The 20804-nt window shown below is 47.1% G+C and overlaps 1 protein-coding gene across 2 annotated transcripts in view; it reads right to left on the bottom strand.

Moving 5' to 3' along the window:
- The window catches only part of PITPNB (phosphatidylinositol transfer protein beta), a 60870-nt gene that overhangs the window by 10627 nt on the left and 29439 nt on the right, over positions 1 to 20804 (bottom strand). For both annotated transcript variants that reach the window (XM_056116458.1, XM_056116457.1), the window contains exon 7: positions 8715 to 8792. In XM_056116458.1, the coding sequence (XP_055972433.1) occupies positions 8715 to 8792 (78 nt within the window). The remainder of the gene's footprint in view (positions 1 to 8714; positions 8793 to 20804) is intronic.

Raw genomic sequence — 20804 nt, 5'->3', positions numbered from 1 at the left:
GGAGCAAGCTCTGGACATGACCGCATTTGTCCCTCCAGTTACCAATCTGAGAAGGTGGCATGGACGTGTTAGCGTTTATAGTCAAGTTTAATTCAGCCCATGTAGTGCGGGTGCCATTCACACCCAATCCACGCTAGGTGCTGTCTGAGGACACAGAAGAGGCAGGGAGGTGTCACCGAAATCCACAGACGCAGGTAACCTGAAGAGCGTGGGGGGGGGGGGGGGGGAGACCCTTTTCTTTTACCAAGCCACAGGGGCTACTCTGGGACCACGAGGCTTTGGGCTGCAGATTCCATGACACAGATTCTCGTCGTAGGTAGACCGGATCCTACGCTCGCTCGGGTCTCTCTTAAGCCACGGATGTGACACTGAAGTCAGAGGAGAGTAAACCTCACCTCCAGGCTGCTGGTGTTAAGTCACGCACTCACAACCAATGGTTTGTCTTGAAAAACTTGCTGGAGCTTTGCATTTAACTTCTGGAGCATGCCCAGGCTTCACAAAATATCCCCCTAACCATCCACTCAGGCTGAATGTCTCCCTGAGACCCTCCCAGACAGACTGCCCAAAGATACCTCCCAGAGAGACTCTGTCAGCCCTACTAATTACGCACTGCTGATGGCCACACTCTGAAACGCCCCATCACTGGACGCCTGGTGCCCCACGGAAGCCCTGGCTGATTTCCAGAAGAGCTCTGGCTGCCAGAATCCCCCACCTTGGTACACACAGACGAGGAAGAAGCCTCGTTCTCACGAAAGAGCCAGCCACGTTGCATACAAACACACAAAACCAAACTTGGGCTTTCGAAAACAGGGCGCTCGCATCCTTTCAACAATCACCCCCTTTGCTCTTCACGTTCTTTCTGGTGATCCCAGCAGGCTGCTTATTTAAATCGACCACGGGAATACTGACAATTTATAATCTTACAGCTGACCTATAAAATTCGTTTTAAAAGTGACAGGGCTTTTTTCTGCTCTGGAGAAGCCCCCTTACAGTCTCCTGAACTCCTGAACGTCTCTCTCTCTCCTTCCCTCCCTTTACTTCCCAAATAGGACTATTTCTGCCTCACTTCACAAAACCAAACCTAAGAGACAGAACAAAAGAAGAAGTTCTCCCCGTCTTTCAGGTCTAAAATGCACATACAGGGCAGGGCCAGGAGCACAGAGGTTGGGGGATGCATCACTGGACATGCCCCCTCTCCCTCCGCCAAAGAAAAAGCCACCACAAAAGTGTATACTCAAGTCCCTTTTGGACTTTCTGTTTTCCATCCAACTGAAACACATTAAGGAAACCAACTTCAGGAAAGAAACACGCAAAGAGAGGTATGAAGGTAAGAAAAGGCCTACACGGCACAGAACTATTAAAAATCATCTTGTCAAGGAACAGTGTCCATGAGGAGAGGCACAATAATCTAGGCATGATATTAACATGTCACAAAATTAGCTACTTCAATCAAACGCAGCTAATGTTTTGTATTTACTATGTGATCATATCAGCACACCGTGAGGTAACAACTGAGTTTTGTTTTCTGTTGTGTACACTGTTCACTCTCCAAACAATACCACTTTGTAATCGAAAAGAAACCTGGTATGTCAAAAACAGAATCCAAGTTTCTGTCCTCAGTCATTTTTATTTTGTCTTAGATTTTACATCATCTTCAACTATACACAAACGAAAAACCTACCTCTTTTAAACATTTCTGATAAATCAAAGCTCAGCAAAATTGAACTCCAAGCTCCAATTAAGACATTTCATGTATAAATTTTGTACCCTCCACGTTTATCTTCAACTTCTTTAAAAAAAAATTGAGGCATGCATGTAAACTATGATCAATGCTTCAGAATGATCATGAATATTTTCAGAAACGTGTAACTTTTAAAATGCGTAAAGTCTCAAGGGGACAGGTATTTGGGGCCTCACATCCAGACCAAGACCTGAGCGGTCGCAGAACCCCAAGGATTTCCACTTCGTCTGCAGAGCTCCTGGGACGATCCGATCACTGCTGAGGGGAGCGAAGGTGCTTCCTCTCTCGGCCTTAATACCCACATTTTCCAATTCTTTCCCCTTCCTCCATTAGTGACAAACATAATGCCAAAGCAAATAAAGTCGTAATCTGAAATCAGATCATTCGCACCCACGTGCACCAACTCCGGTCCAGACCAAACCTCACATATCCAAGCCTCAGGAAAAACAGGATTAACTCTTTCCTAATCTGGGAGTAAATACAACTACTTACTCACAACTTTAAGTTTTACGTAGGGTAAAGCGTGAAAATTTAAAACAACAGTTGAAAATGAAAGACTGGTGAGTTACCGAGGGGGGGGGGGGAATCAGATGTTCTACAAAAAGAAACCCATGGACTAAGAGACGAAGCTTAAATTGTGACTCATCTCCACATAATTTAAGTCTGATCTGTAATCCAGCAAGCACTAGCTAGTTGTGAAATGCTTCCAAAATTATTTCTGGATCGTTTGTGTATTCACTGAATTCCTTACATTTCATGTTTCTAACTATAAATGAAACCCCCAAACTCAAATCATGTTTTTAATTTAACAACGCATATTCGGTTACTCTGAGGTATGTGGCTGGGGCCTAAGGGGGAGTAACGTATGCTGAAGCCGCACAACATAACTAAACAAAACACAGTGTGTTTGACTGGGACGGGGAGCGGTCAGTCCTTGCCACGCACAGAGCTAGCTTCTTCTATCTGCGACACATAAATACACAGAAATTAAAGAAGGGGGGACCCCCAACCCAAACACCCCAAACCCAAAAACAAAGGCATTTTTGGAAACTTGCTTTCTAAAAGTGCGCTTCTCTCCTGGTCCTGTGCGAACTGCCAACGAACAGGCTGCTTCCCCTCCACCCCGTTTAGCAAGCAGTGCCAGGAAGACGGACTGGGTAGAAGCCGCATTTCACTGGGGCCAGCACTCTCTCTCCAAGGGCGCGGTGCTTTAGATGAGGCTCACATCCTCCTCATTATTTTGATTTTTCCAGTTGTAGGCAATCTGAAGGCTCCCTTTCGACTGCTGATTTGTAGTGTAAGTTTCTAAGCCAGATTTCATTAAGAAAGTTAAAAATAAATGCACTGCTGGTGTTTTGCCAGTGCATGCATCAGTAAATATCAACACACAATTACAGGATCCGTGGAAAACGTGTGTACAGAAACTTCGCCAGTGAACACCTCAATTCTGTGTAGGTGTTGGTAGCCAACAGGTCTATATGACGAAGATGATGCACCATTATAGTCTCTGAAAATATGGATCAAGTCCAACCATCGCTTTTTACTGGGTTTAAGATCATTAACGTGAACCTCACTCACATTCAGCAGCCGTGAGAAGGTCTTTGTCTGAGGGGCTGCCACAAGCAAGGCAGGCAGAGTGTATGCCTTAGAATACAGTGAGACAAGAGGAACAAAGTGGGGGACTGAGGAAAGGAACACACAGCCCCCCACCCTGACAGGAGACACAGCGAGTGACATGAGAATGTCCCTGACAAAGCACTTCAGTGACGCTCAAAGGCGAGCGATTCCTATCGGGCCGGGCAAATGGGAAATGTTCAGTGGAATAAGGAAAGGTGAGATAAAGGTCAAAAGATTAAACTAATCCTGGGTCAAACCAATTTAATATAAACAGGCCCAAAAAGGACAGGAAAGCTTACCGCCTGTGTGAGAGGATAACCAGTCACTTTTTCCGTGTCTCCAAACTTATTATTTTTGTAGCTCACACCCATTTTACTAATCAGATCTATGACATGTGCTTCAGGCAGCGTCCAATTACTTTAGGAGTGACATTATGTACAAGCTGAAGCACAAGTTCATCCTTCAAATGAAATTCATCAAGAAAACCGCATGTCTCAGACAGCGACAGAAATGACACTATCCTGCCACATCACTTTTGAACCTAAAGAAGATACTTTATCCCTCAGTGCCTGTGTCCTTAGAACTGAGACTCAGTGTCCAAGATAAGGCGAGACTCAATCAGACATCACTCTTAGGGCACAGAGCTTTTGGAAGGTAAGGAACAGGTCTGGGGGGAAATCCTCCACAAGCAATGACTACTTAATATACATAGTGTTACTTATTTTTACACGGAATTTAAAATATAGCTGCCACATCAGGTGCACCATGGTCTAACCAGTGTTCCTTCCTCAGACTCTTGAGAACGCTAAACACTTTCCCGCTAGTCCCAACACCACTATCTTTACAGGTCATGGTCTCTACCTCCTTCTCACAGATGTGAGGTATGAAGTTATCTCAGGACCACAGCAGGAAACAAATCAGCACTCCTGAAATCTACAGAGACAGCTGCCCTCCACTGACTGGGAAGACTCCCAGAACAGAAAACCGGGCAATTCCAAACCAAGTCTAAAGATGGCCTGAACTTGGGAAATAATATGACAAACTATTCTGAAAGGTCAGAACTTCAAGTCCTGGTAAGCTTTGCTCAGACTGAAGTTAGTAACGCAGATACTAAACAGGAAATGCCTTTATGACTAGATAAGACACTTGAGTGTCTGTATGTGTACCCACATATATGTTTTTGAATCAATTTCTTCATCTGACCTGATCCTCTTATACCTTTATGTTCTGACACAAGATCTGAGTTTCTGAGACATGTCCAGCACTGTCAGGACCAAATCTCTGGCCAAGTCCGCAAATAAAGTCTTTAGTAAACTAATAATTAACTATAGTGCCTATGCTAGACGCAAACGCTTAAGTCTTCATGAATTAGCTGGATTAAAAAAATTATCTGGATTAAAGCGAGGCTTTGATATTGGGGGGGAGGGGGAAAATGACACCATGATCTTCAAAAGTGGTGTTTCAGTTTGTTAAATGAGGATTTCTCACCAGATCCCAGAAGATAAAGGAAGATCCAGGTAAAATATTCATGATAAGCCACCAGCAGAGTTTAGTCCCTCATGTTACCACATGCTTCAAAACCCCAAATGAACCAGAGCACATTCCCATGTCACACCTGTATAAGCCATGCAACGGAGAAGTGCAACATTCACGGCCACGAGAAGTGCAAAAATTCTGCCTCCAAGCAGAAATCCGGTTATGCAATAACTAAGTCGAGTCTCCACCTTAGTATCTGCAACTTTTGTTTTTGTTTTCAGAGGAAAAACAAATCAGAATTAAGGTCTACTTGTCTAGGTTTACTTTCATAAAAATAAAAAATCTGTTTATATCTTTAAAAAGATCTGTATCCTTAATAATATGGAGACTATAAAACTCACTCTCCGGCAGGCCCTGGGCCCTGCTGAGCAAAGGGTCTGTACACTGTGAATTCTGATTCCTGTGGCCCGATGTAGGCGCAGATTAAGCACAGGCGACCACCAGGGTGTACAGAAAGGCCCTGGGGGACATGTTCGACCATTTCCAGACAAGAGAATTAGGAGAATCCCTGGGTGTCAAAGAAACGGGGTGTCACAAGTACAGTAGAAAGCAGCACTTAGGAGCCCCAATAAATGATGGCCTTTTCTCAAGATCATGGTAGCAGAGGTACGATTCCCTGCACGTCTGTGCTGAGGAAACATTCATCCCTTCAGTTAGTCCTCACAACTCTGAGAGGCAGTCACTATTATCATTCCCCTTTTAGAGACAGGAAAACCGAGGCTCAGAGTAAGGGCTCGTATTGACAGACTCATGATGGAGCTAAAACAAACACCAAGAACACCCCACCAAAGCAGGGCCCCACTCAGTAGCACTCTGAGTGGGTGAAAACTTGAGGTAATTTTTAGGGGCTACTTGAGCTGAACCCCATGGCGGTGCTGGGGAGGGGGGTCGGGGCAGGGTTATGTGGTCCTGGGTAGAAACCCTGGGCCCTGCACATGCTAGGCACACACTCGACTATCTGCACTATCTCCCTGGCTCTGGCTATTATGGGTTTTGTTTTGTTTTTTTTGGGGGGGTCATGGGGCCACACCCAAAGGTGTTCAGGGCTTACTCCCGGCTCTGTCTGTGCTCAGGGATCACTCCTGGGGTGCTGGAGATAGAGCCTGGGTCAACTGCCTGGGAGTCCAGTGCCCTCCCTGCTGTGTTATCCTCATGATGGACTTTTAAAACGTAGCTTCCACAGCGCCCAAGATTTCCTGACTGCAAACAGGAATTACTGAATGCTGGCGAACAGGACGGATTCTGGAAGCCCGATAACGGCGGTGACGGGTGAAGCAGGAGTCAGAGGGCCCAGTCTGCGCCACCTCCGGGTCTCCCACAGTCCGGGGCCACGGGATGGAGAAGGGGGCGAGAGACATGCCAGCTACCCTGCGGGCTCTCCCCAGCTGTCGCCAAGCTTCTCCCCCATGAGCCAGACTCGCCTCGGAGGAAGGCCCTGCGGGGTGGAGAGGGACCGTGCGCGGTGCAGAGACGCAGCAAGTACCCCAGAACACCGAAGGCAAATACGACTGTGGGTCAACAAGGACTCTGCACCGTGCCCGTATCTGTTTTGAATCTAATCTGGAATTTGTCCTGGCAAGGCAATGTTCCGTCAAGGGGCAGCCGTGGAAGGTCAAGAGAGAAAGTGGACTCCAACGGGGAGGCCCCGAGAGCGGGAGGCCCACGGACAGGAGGCGGCCCACAGACCACCCCGGGGAAGGAGTCGGGCGCGGGGGCTCCTCCTCCCTCCTGCCCTCATCGCCACGTCCTCCGACCCCCCCTCTGCTGCAGAAACGCCGCCATGTGCAGCTAGCGTCCCCCAGCGCGGCTGGCCAGCACCGCCAGGAGCACATGCCCTGACAGACAGGGCCTGCCCCACAGACAAGAGGCTGCCAGGAGCGTGTCGGCGCCCGGGTCTCTGGACGCTGTTAAGCAGTTATCCTCCTTAGTCTTTATTTTTCCTCGAAGCAGCGAGTGGACGGTGTAATTATTCATGATTACCCTCGTTATTCCTGAGATCATGGTAATTCACTGGAATGCGGAGATTCAGCGAAGTAGTTAACTCAGTCTGCACAGGAGCCGCTTCCACCATCATTTGGTGAAAGGTAACAGCCCGGCAAATGAGGAGAAGAGCCTCACTATCAGTCAGCATCTTACTGGGAGGTAATAAGCCAGTGACAGACTCAGACACACGCAGCAGCATGAAGAAACGTCGAACTCATGTTCTTTCAAAACACCAAACCACTTCAGATTTGTATAACTCCACAATACAAGATAAAGCAATGTTAGTTAAAAAGTCACGAACAAAAATATTTAGTTCGCTTAAGGCTGAAAATTAGGTACAAAGTCACAGCGTCAACTTCTGTGGCCTGTCTTAAACTTGGCTGGTGCCTACAGGAGCCACGCGAGAGTGAACACGATCATCCGTAACACAGGACGCAGCACGGCCCTTTCGGGGAACCTCACCCTTCAATCAAAGCAAGAAGATTGGGGAAGGGGGGGGGAGGGTGGCACACGTGTAGGGGGGTTAGGGAGGGGGGTGTCCTTTTTGATTTAAACAAACTGTCGTCCCGTTGTTCATCGATTTGCTCGAGCGGGCCCAGTAACCTCTCCATTTTGAGACTTGTAACTGTGTTTGGCATATTGAATATGTCACAGGTAGCTTGCCAGGCTTTGCCATGCGGGCGAGACACTCTCGGTAGCTTGCCAGGCTCTCCGAGAGGGGCTGAGGAATCGAACCCGGCTCAGTCGGGCTGGCTGCGCTCAGGGCAAAATGCCCTACTGCTGTGCTATCGCTCCGTAAAGGTAGATCACACACAGATTTTGCTCCTTAATTTTAAAATGACACCAACCCCTTGCTGGGTGTTAAGTTCAGAAGTCTCTGGTCACGGCCAGTAAGTTGTGAGATTCTTAAACTGAACTCTACCCAGAAGACAACTACGAAAATAAGATCATTATGAATCATTTCAAATGAAACAGAGCTAGACCTGTCCTTCGTGTTAACTGATGTGCTCGAGAGGTCACAAAACATTTGGACACCTACCAAGAACCATTTGGCGGATTATTTGTGGAGCCATTAATGTAATTCCCAATCTACAAGCACTGACGACCACCTAGACATCTTTTCTCGATGACCTGCGACCGGTTTCGGCATAAACAGATCGGTCACCAAGTAAAATCCTGCTGATGGGAAGTCTGCTCTGGGCACGTTCAAGTTTTATGCTCCCCTGCCCCTGTCAAATTAGTCGTAATAACTTGCCATCAGCATATTTAAGACTGCGTATTTGTCATTTCCTTTCAGTAATGTCTCTAAAAAGGCACTGTATTTCTACAGCAATTTGAATTTCTACCTTCACGTTGCTTTTCTCCCATGAACAGAGCAAAGACGTGTTATTAGGGAACGGTGACTTGCCATGGAAATCGTTGTCTGGCATGCCTCAAAACTAACTATTAAAAGGCCGAGAATGTAATTTTGGGTGAAAACTCGTGCCATTTCTACAAAGACAAAGTTCAAAACGGTACACCTTCGTTTAACGTGCGTTTCTGAACTGCCTCAACTCTCCGAAGAGAACCATTCGATACCCGAGACCAAGTCAGCTGTCTCTGTTAAGAGCTCTCCGAATAGCATTATGCGGAAGTGACAGCCCGGTGAGGTTCTGTTTGTGAATGCAGCACACACTTGCTGGCCAACTGCAACGGGCTGTGAGCCCTTATCGCAAATAAAACTATTTTTGTGCTGTTTCTATTTTTCACTTCAACGTCACCCGCTCTTCCCGACGCGGGGCCTGTCAGGCATTCTGCCGCCCCGGCGCTGCCTGTCAGGAGGGTCAGCAGACAGTACCTTCCAGTTGGGTCCCAGAGGGCCTCTCTTGGTCTTGACTGACTGGAATAACGCCGGGTCTTCGTCGGCTTTGTAGTCCTGCAAAACAAAACAAAGTCAGGGGGAGGAAGAAAACCAGAGAAAAAAATCTCAGCCTTGCCACAACACAACAGCCCTCTCTGCACCTACTAGAACATGACAGAAACCAATCCCTGTCACCCACTTCCCGACAAGGCAGGAATACGCGTCGACTCTTGGATGCTTCCCCTTTGGTTCTCCATGTTTTAAATTCTATGTAATAAAAACTAATACAGATCTTAAGATCAGCAGTGTACCAATGAGAAAGCTAGCTAGCTCCAAGAACAAATCTTCCAACGTTTTTTCCAACAGTTCCAGTATTTTCACAGGGAAGTAAGGAACACTTTTGCCATGAAACTGGAATAACACCCAGCCAAGAGCAACTACTGTGAAAAGGACAGAGGAGAAAGGCCCACTTGGCAGCGTCCCTGGTCTCCTCACAAAGGCGGCTGGGTGTGTGCAGATGCCCCCCAGGGGGCCAGCCTTCCCGCACCCTTGCTGACACCAGGGCGGGACCTGGCCGTGTCAGTCCCTCCCTGTCACAGAGGGCAAGGAGGGGCTTGGGATTTTTTAATGGGAACACCAGTCAGTTCTATCATGCATCGGGGGGATGGCCTGAAAGCTTAGGCTGCATGCAACACTTTAACATGCATGTCTTCTGGTTTGCTAGCCCCTGCCTGTAAGAATAGAGAAAATGGAAGGAGGTAACCTTTTCAATCTGATCTGTTTTGCAATACATTTTTCTGTCACTATACGCATGAGCACATACAATCTAAAGACACAAATGAGGAGCCCAGAGAGGGCAAGAGCACAGCAGGCAAAGCACTTGCGTTGGTTGTGGCCAACCCAGGTTCGATCCCCACCCTGTATGGTCCCCTGAGCACTGCCAGGAGTAATCCCTGAGCCCAGAACCGAGAAGCTCCAAGCGAAGACAGGAACAGCCCCCAAATGAAAAGAATGTAAAAATGACTGGGGCCAGAGAGCCAGTGCAATGGGTTACGGTGCCAGCCTGGCACACAGCTGACTTGGGTTTGATCCCTGGAATCCCTTATGGCCTCAGAGCACCACCAGGAGTGACCCCTGAGCCAGGAGAAAGCCCTGCGCACTGTCAGGGGTGGCCCAGGCCCCAACTCTAAATGAAATTTAAAATAACTATTGAAAAGATGATGTCCAAGTTCAAATCAAAGAGCAGTAACAGGAACAGTGAAGAGAGATCAGCGGAAATACTGCAAAGGGAGAACGTTCCTTTCTGAATCAGCACAGAATTCCTTCCCACCATCTGTGGAGGTACCGTGTACTTCGGAGGAACCAGCCAAACTAGGCACTTATGAAAAATCATTTATTCTAGATAAAGGAGCAATGTAAACACTGAGTACACTGTCAACTACGACTAATTTTCATAAAGCAAAACAAACAAATTGAGACGCAGCTAATGAAGGCTTACCAGTTACCTAAGTAATGTATACAGAAATAACTCACGAAAAATTTAGGATACTATGTGAGACGGGCAAAAGCACTGAGGTATGGGTAGAAAAGAAAATTTGCCACTCGAAGAGTAAGCAGATAACTACAGGACCCAGGAAAACAGCCTGTCCAAAAACTATCTGGGTAGGAGCTATGAAGAAGTCCAATTCTGGGCTTGATTACACTAGCAGACCAGCCGTTCACACCAGATCTCCCTGTTTTAACTGTGTGACACAGAATGACAGTCTTAGTCAATAACACACAGGCAAAAGAAACGTGGATGAGCACTTGGATGAGCTCATGAGGGGCTGAAGGCCTGGACTCCACGCGCCTGGCCACACGAATAGTGCAATTATTGCCAACAGAGGAAATAAATCTTAACTCCAGTTTAGAGCCACCCTTGAACATTTACAAAAAAAAAAATCTATTGCTATGAAAGGAATCAACTGTTCCACGTGACGGGGACTCCCCATGAGCCAGAAAACATTCTGCTAACATGGGGGGGGGGGGGAACCATTTTCTTCTCTATCCCAGACTTACAATGAAAATCCAGAGGCCAAATTCAAAGTATTCAGTATTGCATAAACAACCACTTTTGGCACATTTCCTTCAACCAAGGTCTATTTCTTGAACAATTGCCACACAGAGCGAAGAGGGTCTCAGGAGGTGAGGTGAACATGGGCTTGGTCCTAGCTCCTATGGGTCACCATCTAACTGGGAGGAAGAAAGGAAGGCACACGTGCGTGCTCACACACACACAGACAAACAGACACACACGCATAGGTAGCTGAAACCTCAGGGGTATAGTTAGTTAGCTTCCAACAGAGTCTGGAAAGAAATGAATTCTGGTCAGAGCTAAAACCAACTGACACCGGCTGAAAGAAAATGCATTTTTAAATCGAGTTTTAAACCTGAGTCAAAATAAAAATCTTGTTAGGTATTACAAATATTTTTATGGTTGAATAGGAATTATCTGTATAATGTCTGGAGGTGTGGGCAGTGCGTGGAAGTTCTTCCATCTGAAAGAACCCCCTCACCTATTCCTCTCTCTTTGCTAACTGGGGAGTTAGTGGACCGCATGGAGCAAAACTCTCCAATGTTTTTGGATTCTCTGCTTGTATGTTTACTGAAACCTGTGATCTGTGAGCCTGGCTTGACTCGCACAATAAACAGCACTTTTCCTCAATCTCAGAGGCCATCAGAGGATGCACCACGATTTTATGTACCACTAAGAAGGAAAACACTCAGCCAGTAAAACAAGCCCTAACTGAAAAACAAATCCTGATTTTCGAATGCATAAAATATAAGGGGGAGAAAACGGAAGAAATCTGAGAATTGATGAAATACAGATTGTTCTGTCAATTTGTAAACTGCTTGCTTTAAGAGAGAAAAAAATCAAGAACTGAATTCAGGAGTGAAAATTCGCACAAACCGCAGTAGAGCTAGTGGAAAAAAAGATAATTAAAAAAAACCCCACTGATAGTCTATGTTAAGGTCAGCACATAAACCAAGAATTAACTTAAGAAAGAAAATGAGCTTGCAGGGCTGGAGTGGCTTCGACGCTTGCCTTGCACGCGGCCAAGCCAGGTTTTATCCCCAACATCCTACCTGTTCCCCCGAGCACCACCAGGAGTAATGCCTGAGAGCAGAGCCAGGTGTAATAACTTCTGAGCGTAGCCAGGTGTGAACCAAAACCAAAATACCAAAAAGGAAAAGAAAGAATGAAAAAGAGATGAGATGAAAAGAAGGGAAAGAGGAGGGGAGGGAGGGAGGGAGGAAAAAGGAAAGAAAAGAAAATGAGCTTGCCCTAAACAGGGGTCATGAGAATTCATCCTCACTTGCGGGTGAATGAGTCCAGGATGTGACTCACCTCTGATGACAGGGCGGAGCACGATTATGCATCAGTGACAGTAGAAACGTAAGCAGATGGATTGAACGTCTCTGTCAATACTTGTTCGTAACTCCACTCCCATACGAGCATGGAATCGGAGGGATTCTTACTGACCCTGTGAAATGATCAACTGACTACAGAGCCTAAGAGCTTTTCCTCTCTGGTCCTAATGACGACACTGTCCAAGAGTCTAGTCCAGTCTCCACTGCATTAGTGCCAACTGTTCACAGAGAGAACTTCCCCAATTCTGGAGCTCGAAGAATTACAGGTGTGAACAGAAACCTGACTCTATCACCTCGTTTTAGAGAGTGTTTAAAGACACGCTCAGGAAGGGGGTGTGGTGGCTCACACCCGCTGGGCTTCCCGGCAAGCCTTCCCAGCCTCTGAGGACTCAGGGCTCATTCCAGCGACTCCAGGCAGGAGGACACTCTGGCCAGTCAAGCCCATTTCAAAAACACCAAGAAGCACAGGCACACAGACACCAAAGTGAGCGATCCCGTCAGGCACTCGCGTGCGTCTGTAAAATCTCACGCGCACATACGCATATCTCCACAGCAAAGTCTTTCCTCTTTACCTCTCTTCTCTCGAGTCAAAAGTGGGAAACACTGAAGAAATACTGAAAATGTAATAAAGCCCAATTATTCACAATAGCACCTTAACCTTGACAGACGAGGAAAATACATCTTGTCAAAACCCAGGAATTTTGTGCATTTTTCAAAAGTGTTCGTTGAATACGTAAATGTTTAATCAGTTGAATTAAGCAGCCAGATATTAAGAAGCAGGTGTAACTTGTAACAGCCTCCGTTTTGTAACCCAGGAACAAACATTTAATACGATGAACAGTTATTTGCTACAATTCTATTACCGGGTATCTGGTCGGCATCTTTCTATATTTGAAAACTGGCCGTCTTATATCCATATCACAACGAACAAATATATTCCTTCATGTATGACAGTTCCAGCATACAGGATGCAACCTCAGCTACCAATTATAGCTGCAAATGAGCAATCGCGTGGAATGGGACAGCCTGCTGGCTTTGTTAGTATTCTGTCTCCTCTGGGCTCCCAGGGGGAAAGGGGAGGCTCTGATGAAGAGAAGCCCTTGGCTCATGGCGTATTGTGCTTGCCACCAGCTGCAGACTTCTCATCTCATTAGCTCTTTTAGAATACTGTGGGTGAAGACAGCTGTAGCCTACTTGAGTCTTCAGCTCCTGGGTATTCTGAAGGCTGAATTTGCTATGCACTTTCTGTAATCCTTGGGAAAAAAAAAAAAAGAGAAGCAAGCAGGCAAATTCACTAGGCCAAGAAAATGTGTTTTTGAAAAATGAGTTCTAAAATCGTATTTAAAAAGGAGGAAAATCTTATTGCTGAGGTGCACTGTGTTTGGAAATCTTTATGATCAAATTTTAATTATCTGCATCATGCCCAGAGGCCTCGCCAGGACCGGGGCGCAGGGAAGCCATCATTATCAAGTTAGGTGTGATGTCCCTGGGTACCGCCAGCTCCACCAACACTCTGCACGGGCCACGGGAAACACAATGGCATCAGCATAGAGCAGACGCAGATTAGTGTGCACGCGCCTCTATTTAATTGAAAACTCGCGTTTCAGCGCAAACGGGCAAGTCAAAGGCAGGACACCCTTTGGAGAACAAATAAGATATGGTAAGTAAATGGATTATACAGTCTCCATGCTGGAGTCACAGAGTACATTCATTAAATTCTTATAAATTACTATTTTCTGTCGCTGGCATGCAGAAGCCGCGCTACCTCTTGGGTGTGCATCTGTTACCAGCGACGGCTCTCACTAGAAACTCTCAACAGAAACTAGATTCATTTCGGAGACAAAGAGTATTAGCTCTACTCATCTTTCGAGCTGAGTGGCTGGCCCTCCAAAAGCAAGTACGCAATCTCTACCGGGCCTTAAGGTCCTGAAACCCAGATTTAATTCATGGTTACCAATGGGGAAGTGAGGAGGTGGTGGGAGGCATGCTGGTAGTTTCTTGATTAGCTGGTGGAAAAAGAAAGAGGGGCCCAGACACCAGAAACAGATCCCCCAGCTGCAAGAAGTGTAAGCCACAAAAAAAAGAGGGCCCGGCCAGACACTAACAACCCCCAACACCTGCTTATGAAGGTCACTCCCTCCTTTGCCTGCCGCCCTGCCAAAAAGAAAAAAGCGGGGGGTGACAGGACGACAATTCTGCATAGCGAACCCAGAGGCATGAGAGGGGTATCGGGCGACGCGGCCTGCTATGAACATTCGCCTTCCTGTAGCATCAGGTGATCAATGCGGTTCCTGTTAAAGCACCTCCTGATCGCTGATTTGAAAATATAACACAGGGCACCAGTGCTCAACTCGGCGGAGACTGTTTCTGCCAATCACACCCTCTAAATGGCTTTTTTTTTAAGGCCACGATGGAGGGAAAGGTAGAATACGATGTGAAGATAAGACAAACCTCACTGATTACCACTGCCCTGCATTTTTTAGTATGACGGGACTTAGAAAACGCAAAGGTCCTGGATCCTACCAATCTTGGCCCTACTGACCGTCTAACTGGAGCTGACAAAATTCAAGCCAGACTCCACGGAGGAAATATTTGCATTAAATTCTGCAATAGCAAGAAAATAGTGTGCAAAGAGAAATAACATTTACTGACTTGTTTAAGACGCTCATTTCAACAGTTATTTTCAAATGAGCAGCTTTCTTTTCTCTTTTTAATTATACCTCCCCAATGACTTCTCACCCTTTCAGGTTCCCACAGAGTACCATTAATATAGTATAAGTAAACCTCATTAATTCAGGTCCGACCACCTTGGAATTCATAATAATTCGGACAGGAGCTGGACCGAAGTTTATCTTTGCATGATCTATGAAAAAAAGATTTGCTACACAAATTAATAGAGTAACAAGATCTCAGGAGGGCTGTTTAAACAGTTCAGAAGTGTTTTAGAGCAATTCAGAAGCATTCATTTGCATATAATTATTATGCTAATTACAAATAATTCTTATCTATTCATTAAAGTGGATTCCCAAAGGGCCACTAATTGTCAATAACTTGTTGGCCTAGTTTCTGTTACTGAATGTACCTCAGAGGAACAAAACAGCATTAAAAAATAGTCTCTAACTCAGCCCTCTCGTTCATCCTTACTGGCTTTCCACCAATGAATCCTAAAGGCTGAATTTTTAAAAACTACCGCACTGAGAAAGGAGAAATGCAGCGAACCCCAGGCTCCTAATGAGCGGAGGACTGTCTGGGTGATCTCTCTACTGGCAGAGAGACCCTGCATAAAGAAGTGACCTGGGGTGGGCCGCAGACAGGGGAGGGGTCCTCAACGGAGCGGGGCCAGAAAGCAGAGCCTCGGGCACCAGGAACTCGGTGTTTATAAGGCAGAGAGATAGATCCCTGATCTCAGGAAGCGGACACATTGAGAGGGAAAGAAAGCGGAATTTGAGCTACATAAGTTAAATTACAAAAGAATAATAATAAGTTGCAAAATAGATAAAATTGTAAAAGAAAATAAATAAATCACTGTCATCCTGTTGTTCATCGGGTTACTCGAGCGGGTGCCAGTAACATCTCCATTCGTCCCAGCTCTGAGATTTTAGAAGCCTCTCCTTACTCGTCTTTCCCAATGACTGGAGGTTCTTTCAGGGTCTGGGGAATGAGACTTGTTATTGTTTCTGTTTTTGGCAAATCGAATACACCACCGGGAGCTTGCCAGGCTCTGCAGGCAGAATACTCTTGCAGGCAGAATACTCATGGTCGCTTGCCGGGCCCTCCGAGAGGCATTTATGTCTCTCTATGACTCGTTACCTACAATGCTTTACAAATGCATGAATAACTATGCATGAATAACTTGTAGATGATCTTAGCCAAAAAACCTTGTGTCAGGTTAAAGCTCTCCCCATGGACAGATAAGTTTGGGAGCAGAAGAACATGGAAAAACAAAAACAAAAAAGAAAATATCTTCCCCCCAGATTTCCACCAAGGCCCAAGGGAACTGTGAAATGTTCACCCCAAAGTCATCCCCCCAGTAGTGATGGTATGGCTGACCAGCGGTTTCGGGGCCATCAGCTCAAAAATAAACAAACTGTAAAATGAATTTAAAAAGCCTGATGTAGTAAGGGGCTGGAGCGATAGCACAGCGGGAAGGGCGTTTGCCTTGCAAGCAGCCAACACGGCTGATCCGAGTCCGATTCTCCTGCCCCTCTCGGAGAGCCCTGCAAGCTACCGAGAGTATCTCGCCCACACGGCAAAGCCTGGCAAGCTACCCGTGGTGTATTCGATATGCCAAACACAGTAACAACAAGTGTCACAATGGAGACGTTACTGGGCCCGCTCGAGCAAATCGATGAACAACGGGAGGACAGTGACTGTGACAGTAACAGATGTAGGAAGACTCTACGCCCTACAACATAGTAAGGTAAGCAAGTATTCGTGCTCCAGGAAGAGATGCGCAGGTAAGGCGCAAAGCAGAAAACCCTCTGGGGAGACGTGGGGTGGGGTGGGAGTGGGTCCCCCCCACACAGCCCAAGGGCCTGCAGGGCAGGAGTTTGACCCCGTGGTTCCTGCACAAGCGACTCCATCGATTTCTTACTGCAGCATCTTAGCATCATGTTTACAAATCACAGCATTCAAAAATATCTGAAGCTCAAGACACTGCAGAATGTTTAACCAAATGGATATGCTCAACCTTGTTAAAAGTCTATGTAAACACTTGTCATTTTAAGTTAGTAACATACTCCCCAAACAGACTACGTTTGAGAGTCCAAAGAGAAAGACACTTCGTTCTTTCGAAGACGGGCAGCCAGGGGCTCGCTCTGCCGGGCCGCCAAGCGGAGCGGAGGAGAGGGCTCACAGGTGAGCGGCCCCTCTCCAAACGCCCTTCGGAGCAGCTGCTTCTGCCTCCATGCACCCCAGGCAGCCCATTAGCGCTCATTTAACATTAAATAGGAAATAACTGCTGACAAATATTAATCATTAAAAATATCAGCACCACCGGGGTGACAAATGAGACCCCTGGCCATCAATTCCATTCCCATGGCTAAGCAGAAAAGCTGGCGCTCAAATGCCGCTGTGGAAACACAGGCTAATGAAGCGATTTTGCTGCAAAAATTCGATGTGACTTCGCTGCAATAGGCCCGGACCTGAAAGGATCTCTGCTGCCTCACCCGTATATTGGCCCCTTTAAAAAATGCTCACGTTGGCAGCTCAGAAAAACTCTTTCTCTTATCTGGTATTCCTTGTCCCGAAAATAAGGTGATTCTACTTCAACCCCTTGACTTTCTTCCTTTCCAAACAGGATTAGCAACACACTAGAAATAATAATAAAAAATAATGGGTTCTAAGTGAGAAATTATTCAGCGCTAAATGTCTGTACGCGCAGCTTTCTTAAGAGAACTGCAACGTCCCTGCTCAAGTTTGCAGGCATGAAACAGGCGATTTGTTCTGTTCCCACAAGAGGGCACTGCCATCCAACTCGGCTTCCAGGAAAGGGGAGAAGCTCCAAATCCACTGCTGGGCACACTGCCCAAGTGTGCTCCAAGTACCCGACCAAGCACCAGCAGGGGAAGAGGGGGAGGGTCTTTTCAATAGGAAGCAGTCTTCCTATAAGGATGGGGCAGAAAACCTTCGTAACTCACTACAACAGAGGTCTCAACTACAGAATGTTCGCAGAGGAGTCCAGGTGAGATGAGACGAGGACCTGGCAAGCGAAAACTCTGAGCAAAAGGAAAAAAATCTCACTGCTACCTCAAAACCTGCGTTGGAGTTGCTTTTCCTTTCCTCGGTCCCAAAGTGATTTTAAGTTCGAAGCTGGGCCATAATTCTCACATCTTTATGAGGCACAGACTTTAATGAAGAGCTGTTGGCACCCCCTGTTCCCCACACACCCCCACCAACACACAGGCACACACACACACACACGCGATGAATTTTAAAAACCTTCAAGGTTGAACCGAGTGCCCGAGTTGATTTTCGTGGCTGAAGGAAGAGGCACTCCCTGGCATCGAGTGTGCGCTCGCACTTGGGGGAGCCACCAGGAGAAGCACTGGCAACCACAGGCTCTCCTCGGCCGTCTGGACGCCAGCCACTGCCTTCTAATAAACAAAAGCTCTTTTCAGAGCAGAAGGACTGGGTAGCCACTCACCGCTCGGTGCTGGGAAGCAGAGAGCCCTTCTTTGGAAGAAGCAACAGTTGAAACAAAACGGACATCTCAAATGTTATTCTGATCAATTGGAACGAACAAACTGGAGCGCCAGTCAGTGTTGGCCCTTTCGGCCGGTCATCTGCCCAAGGTTAAGAAAGAAGAGCTGCTGACTTTTAGGCTGACTTTTATAAAGTGTCATTTTGGGCCGAAGAGAGAGAAGAATGGGGGACAGGCTTGTCTTGCAAGCAGCCCACTTGGGTCCCATTCCTGGTCCCTGCCAGGAGCACTGAATCAGGCGAAAGCCCAAAGCACTCCCGCCCAAGCAAGAATAAGCTAGACATGGGCCAGAGAGAGTGCAGAGCTGGTCAGGCACTGGCCCTAAGAGCAGCTGACCCCAGTTCAACCCACAGTACCACATACGGTCCCCCAAGCACCACCGGGACGGATGCCCGAGCAGAGCTAGGATTAAATCCTGAACACAGCTGGGTTAATCCCCCACAAACAAACAGAAAATCAAAATATAAAAACGAAACTCTACTAGAGACTACTTTAAAAGTCTATTTTACGATTCTGAGACTTCTCCAGAATTCTGAAGTCCATGTGGCCAAACTGCACAAATCCGTAACATCTGTGTGCTAGCCTACAGAATCTGCCATCAAAAGAACAGATATGCTCGAACCCTTCCCCCAACCGGGAAAGGGATCTCTGTTCAAGGTGCGGCTGACGGGAACGTACAGGTCTAAATAAATCATACGGTCCTCAGCTTTCCAAGGCTGACATTTAGGAAAAATTATCTTTTGAAGGAGGAGTAACTTTTTGTGGAAAGATCCAATTGTTTAGCACCCAAATGAAACGTTTCTGGAGCCAGAGAGCGCGCCACTGTCTGGAACACACGTGTGGCAGACAGGATGCCCGAGTCTAATCTGCCACATTGCACGGTCCCGAGTGCTGCGTGCAGCGACCCCAGGGCCACGTCTACAAACACCACTAGGTGTGGCCCGAAACCAAACGGAAAACGCCAGCACAAGCCCGTGCATTCATTTCCAAAGCCCAGTGGGCCTTCTGAGAGCCAGGCACTACTGAACACGACATGCCACACAAACGGATCATAACCAAGGAACGGTCAACACGGAAAAGAACACCGCGAGGCTTGAGTGGAACAGTTCCCTTCCTTGACACCGGTCACGGCTTTAAGACCCCTGTGGGGCTCCTATCAACTGCTTCCCCCCCGGCACCCTCAAGGAGCCCCACAAGCCCATCAGTGCCACCTGGGAGCGGACAGAGGCAGCGGCTCTTTAAGTACCCAAGGAAAAACAAAACCAAGTACTAGCCTGGAGGCCCACACGCCAAGCCTCTCAGTTCTATAACCGTTTTCTGGTGACAGCTGGTGGGGCTCTGGGCTCCCTCCTGGCAATGACCAATGGAGCAGGCAGGGCTGGGATCAGACTTGGTGAGCTGCATGCAAGGCAAGTGCCTCACCTACTCTCTCTCCCAGCCCTCAAGACAAGCTGAACCCCGCCTCTGACTACAGCCTGAGGCCTAACTTAGGTCTCTATCACCTGAGAGAAACACACCCTTTGGCATAGAGGCTCAAACACCCTCACCCTAAGCAAGCACCAGAAAGAACCGACTCTAAGACACTTAGAAACACTTTAGGGACCAACTCTATGACACTTAGAAACACTTTCAGGACCAACTCTAGACACTTAGAAACACTTTACCATGCTCACTGATTAGGAACCCTGAAGATTCTTTAGAAAAATACCACTGCTTTTTTACCTGGGGGGGAAAAAATTCCTTACCAACCCAGAAAAAAACAAAGTTCTGTCAGTATTTGTTAAATGAACAATGAGAACAGGAGTGATGTTCTTGGTGAATGACCACACCGAAACACGTCTTACATATTTCGTATTTTATTCTGGGGTACGCACTTACACGCAAATCTCAAACTAGGTCAGAATGCAGCAGTAATGGAACTGGTGGTAGTCGCTGATGAGAACTGGCGTTCTGGGATACTCAGAAGGAGTAATGGAAAAGCAGGTGAGTGGCTGTTTTAAAGAAATAAAATTTTCTCTTAACATACTACAAAGGTAAGATCACACAGAACAGGATTCCTCAAACTGTGGGCCCCTGGAAGCCCCAAGGGGAGCAGAGGTAAAAATGGTGCAAACGGGAAGCCCCAGCACGAGGCTGTGGGGTCAAGAGGTATGGTGGGGGGCACAGGGAAGAGACAAGGCTGGGACTCAGGCGGAGAAACACTGGCACAGAGAGAAGGTGTCGCGCGGACGGAAGCCCATCAGCCCTTCGTGGAGTCCTGGTTTCCCTCCCACTGCTTACGCGGCTCAGGGGGCGTCGAGGCAGCAAAAATGCTCTCGGAAACTCCTTCCTGCTTCCAAAATCCTACAAAGGCTTCTCCACGGTCCCCACCATCCATCGAGCACTAGAGTCGAGCTGCTTCAATGGGCGGCTCTGGCCCCAGGTGGGATCACAGAAGTGAATGTGAGGATCACAACATTCAGCTGTGAAAGGTT

Source organism: Sorex fumeus, unplaced genomic scaffold (genome assembly GCF_029834395.1).
Source record: "Sorex fumeus unplaced genomic scaffold, SorFum_2.1 ptg000032l, whole genome shotgun sequence".
NCBI lineage: Eukaryota > Metazoa > Chordata > Mammalia > Eulipotyphla > Soricidae > Sorex > Sorex fumeus.
The sequence above is the reverse complement of the archived record's forward strand: the minus strand, read 5'-3'. Positions and strand labels throughout refer to the sequence as shown.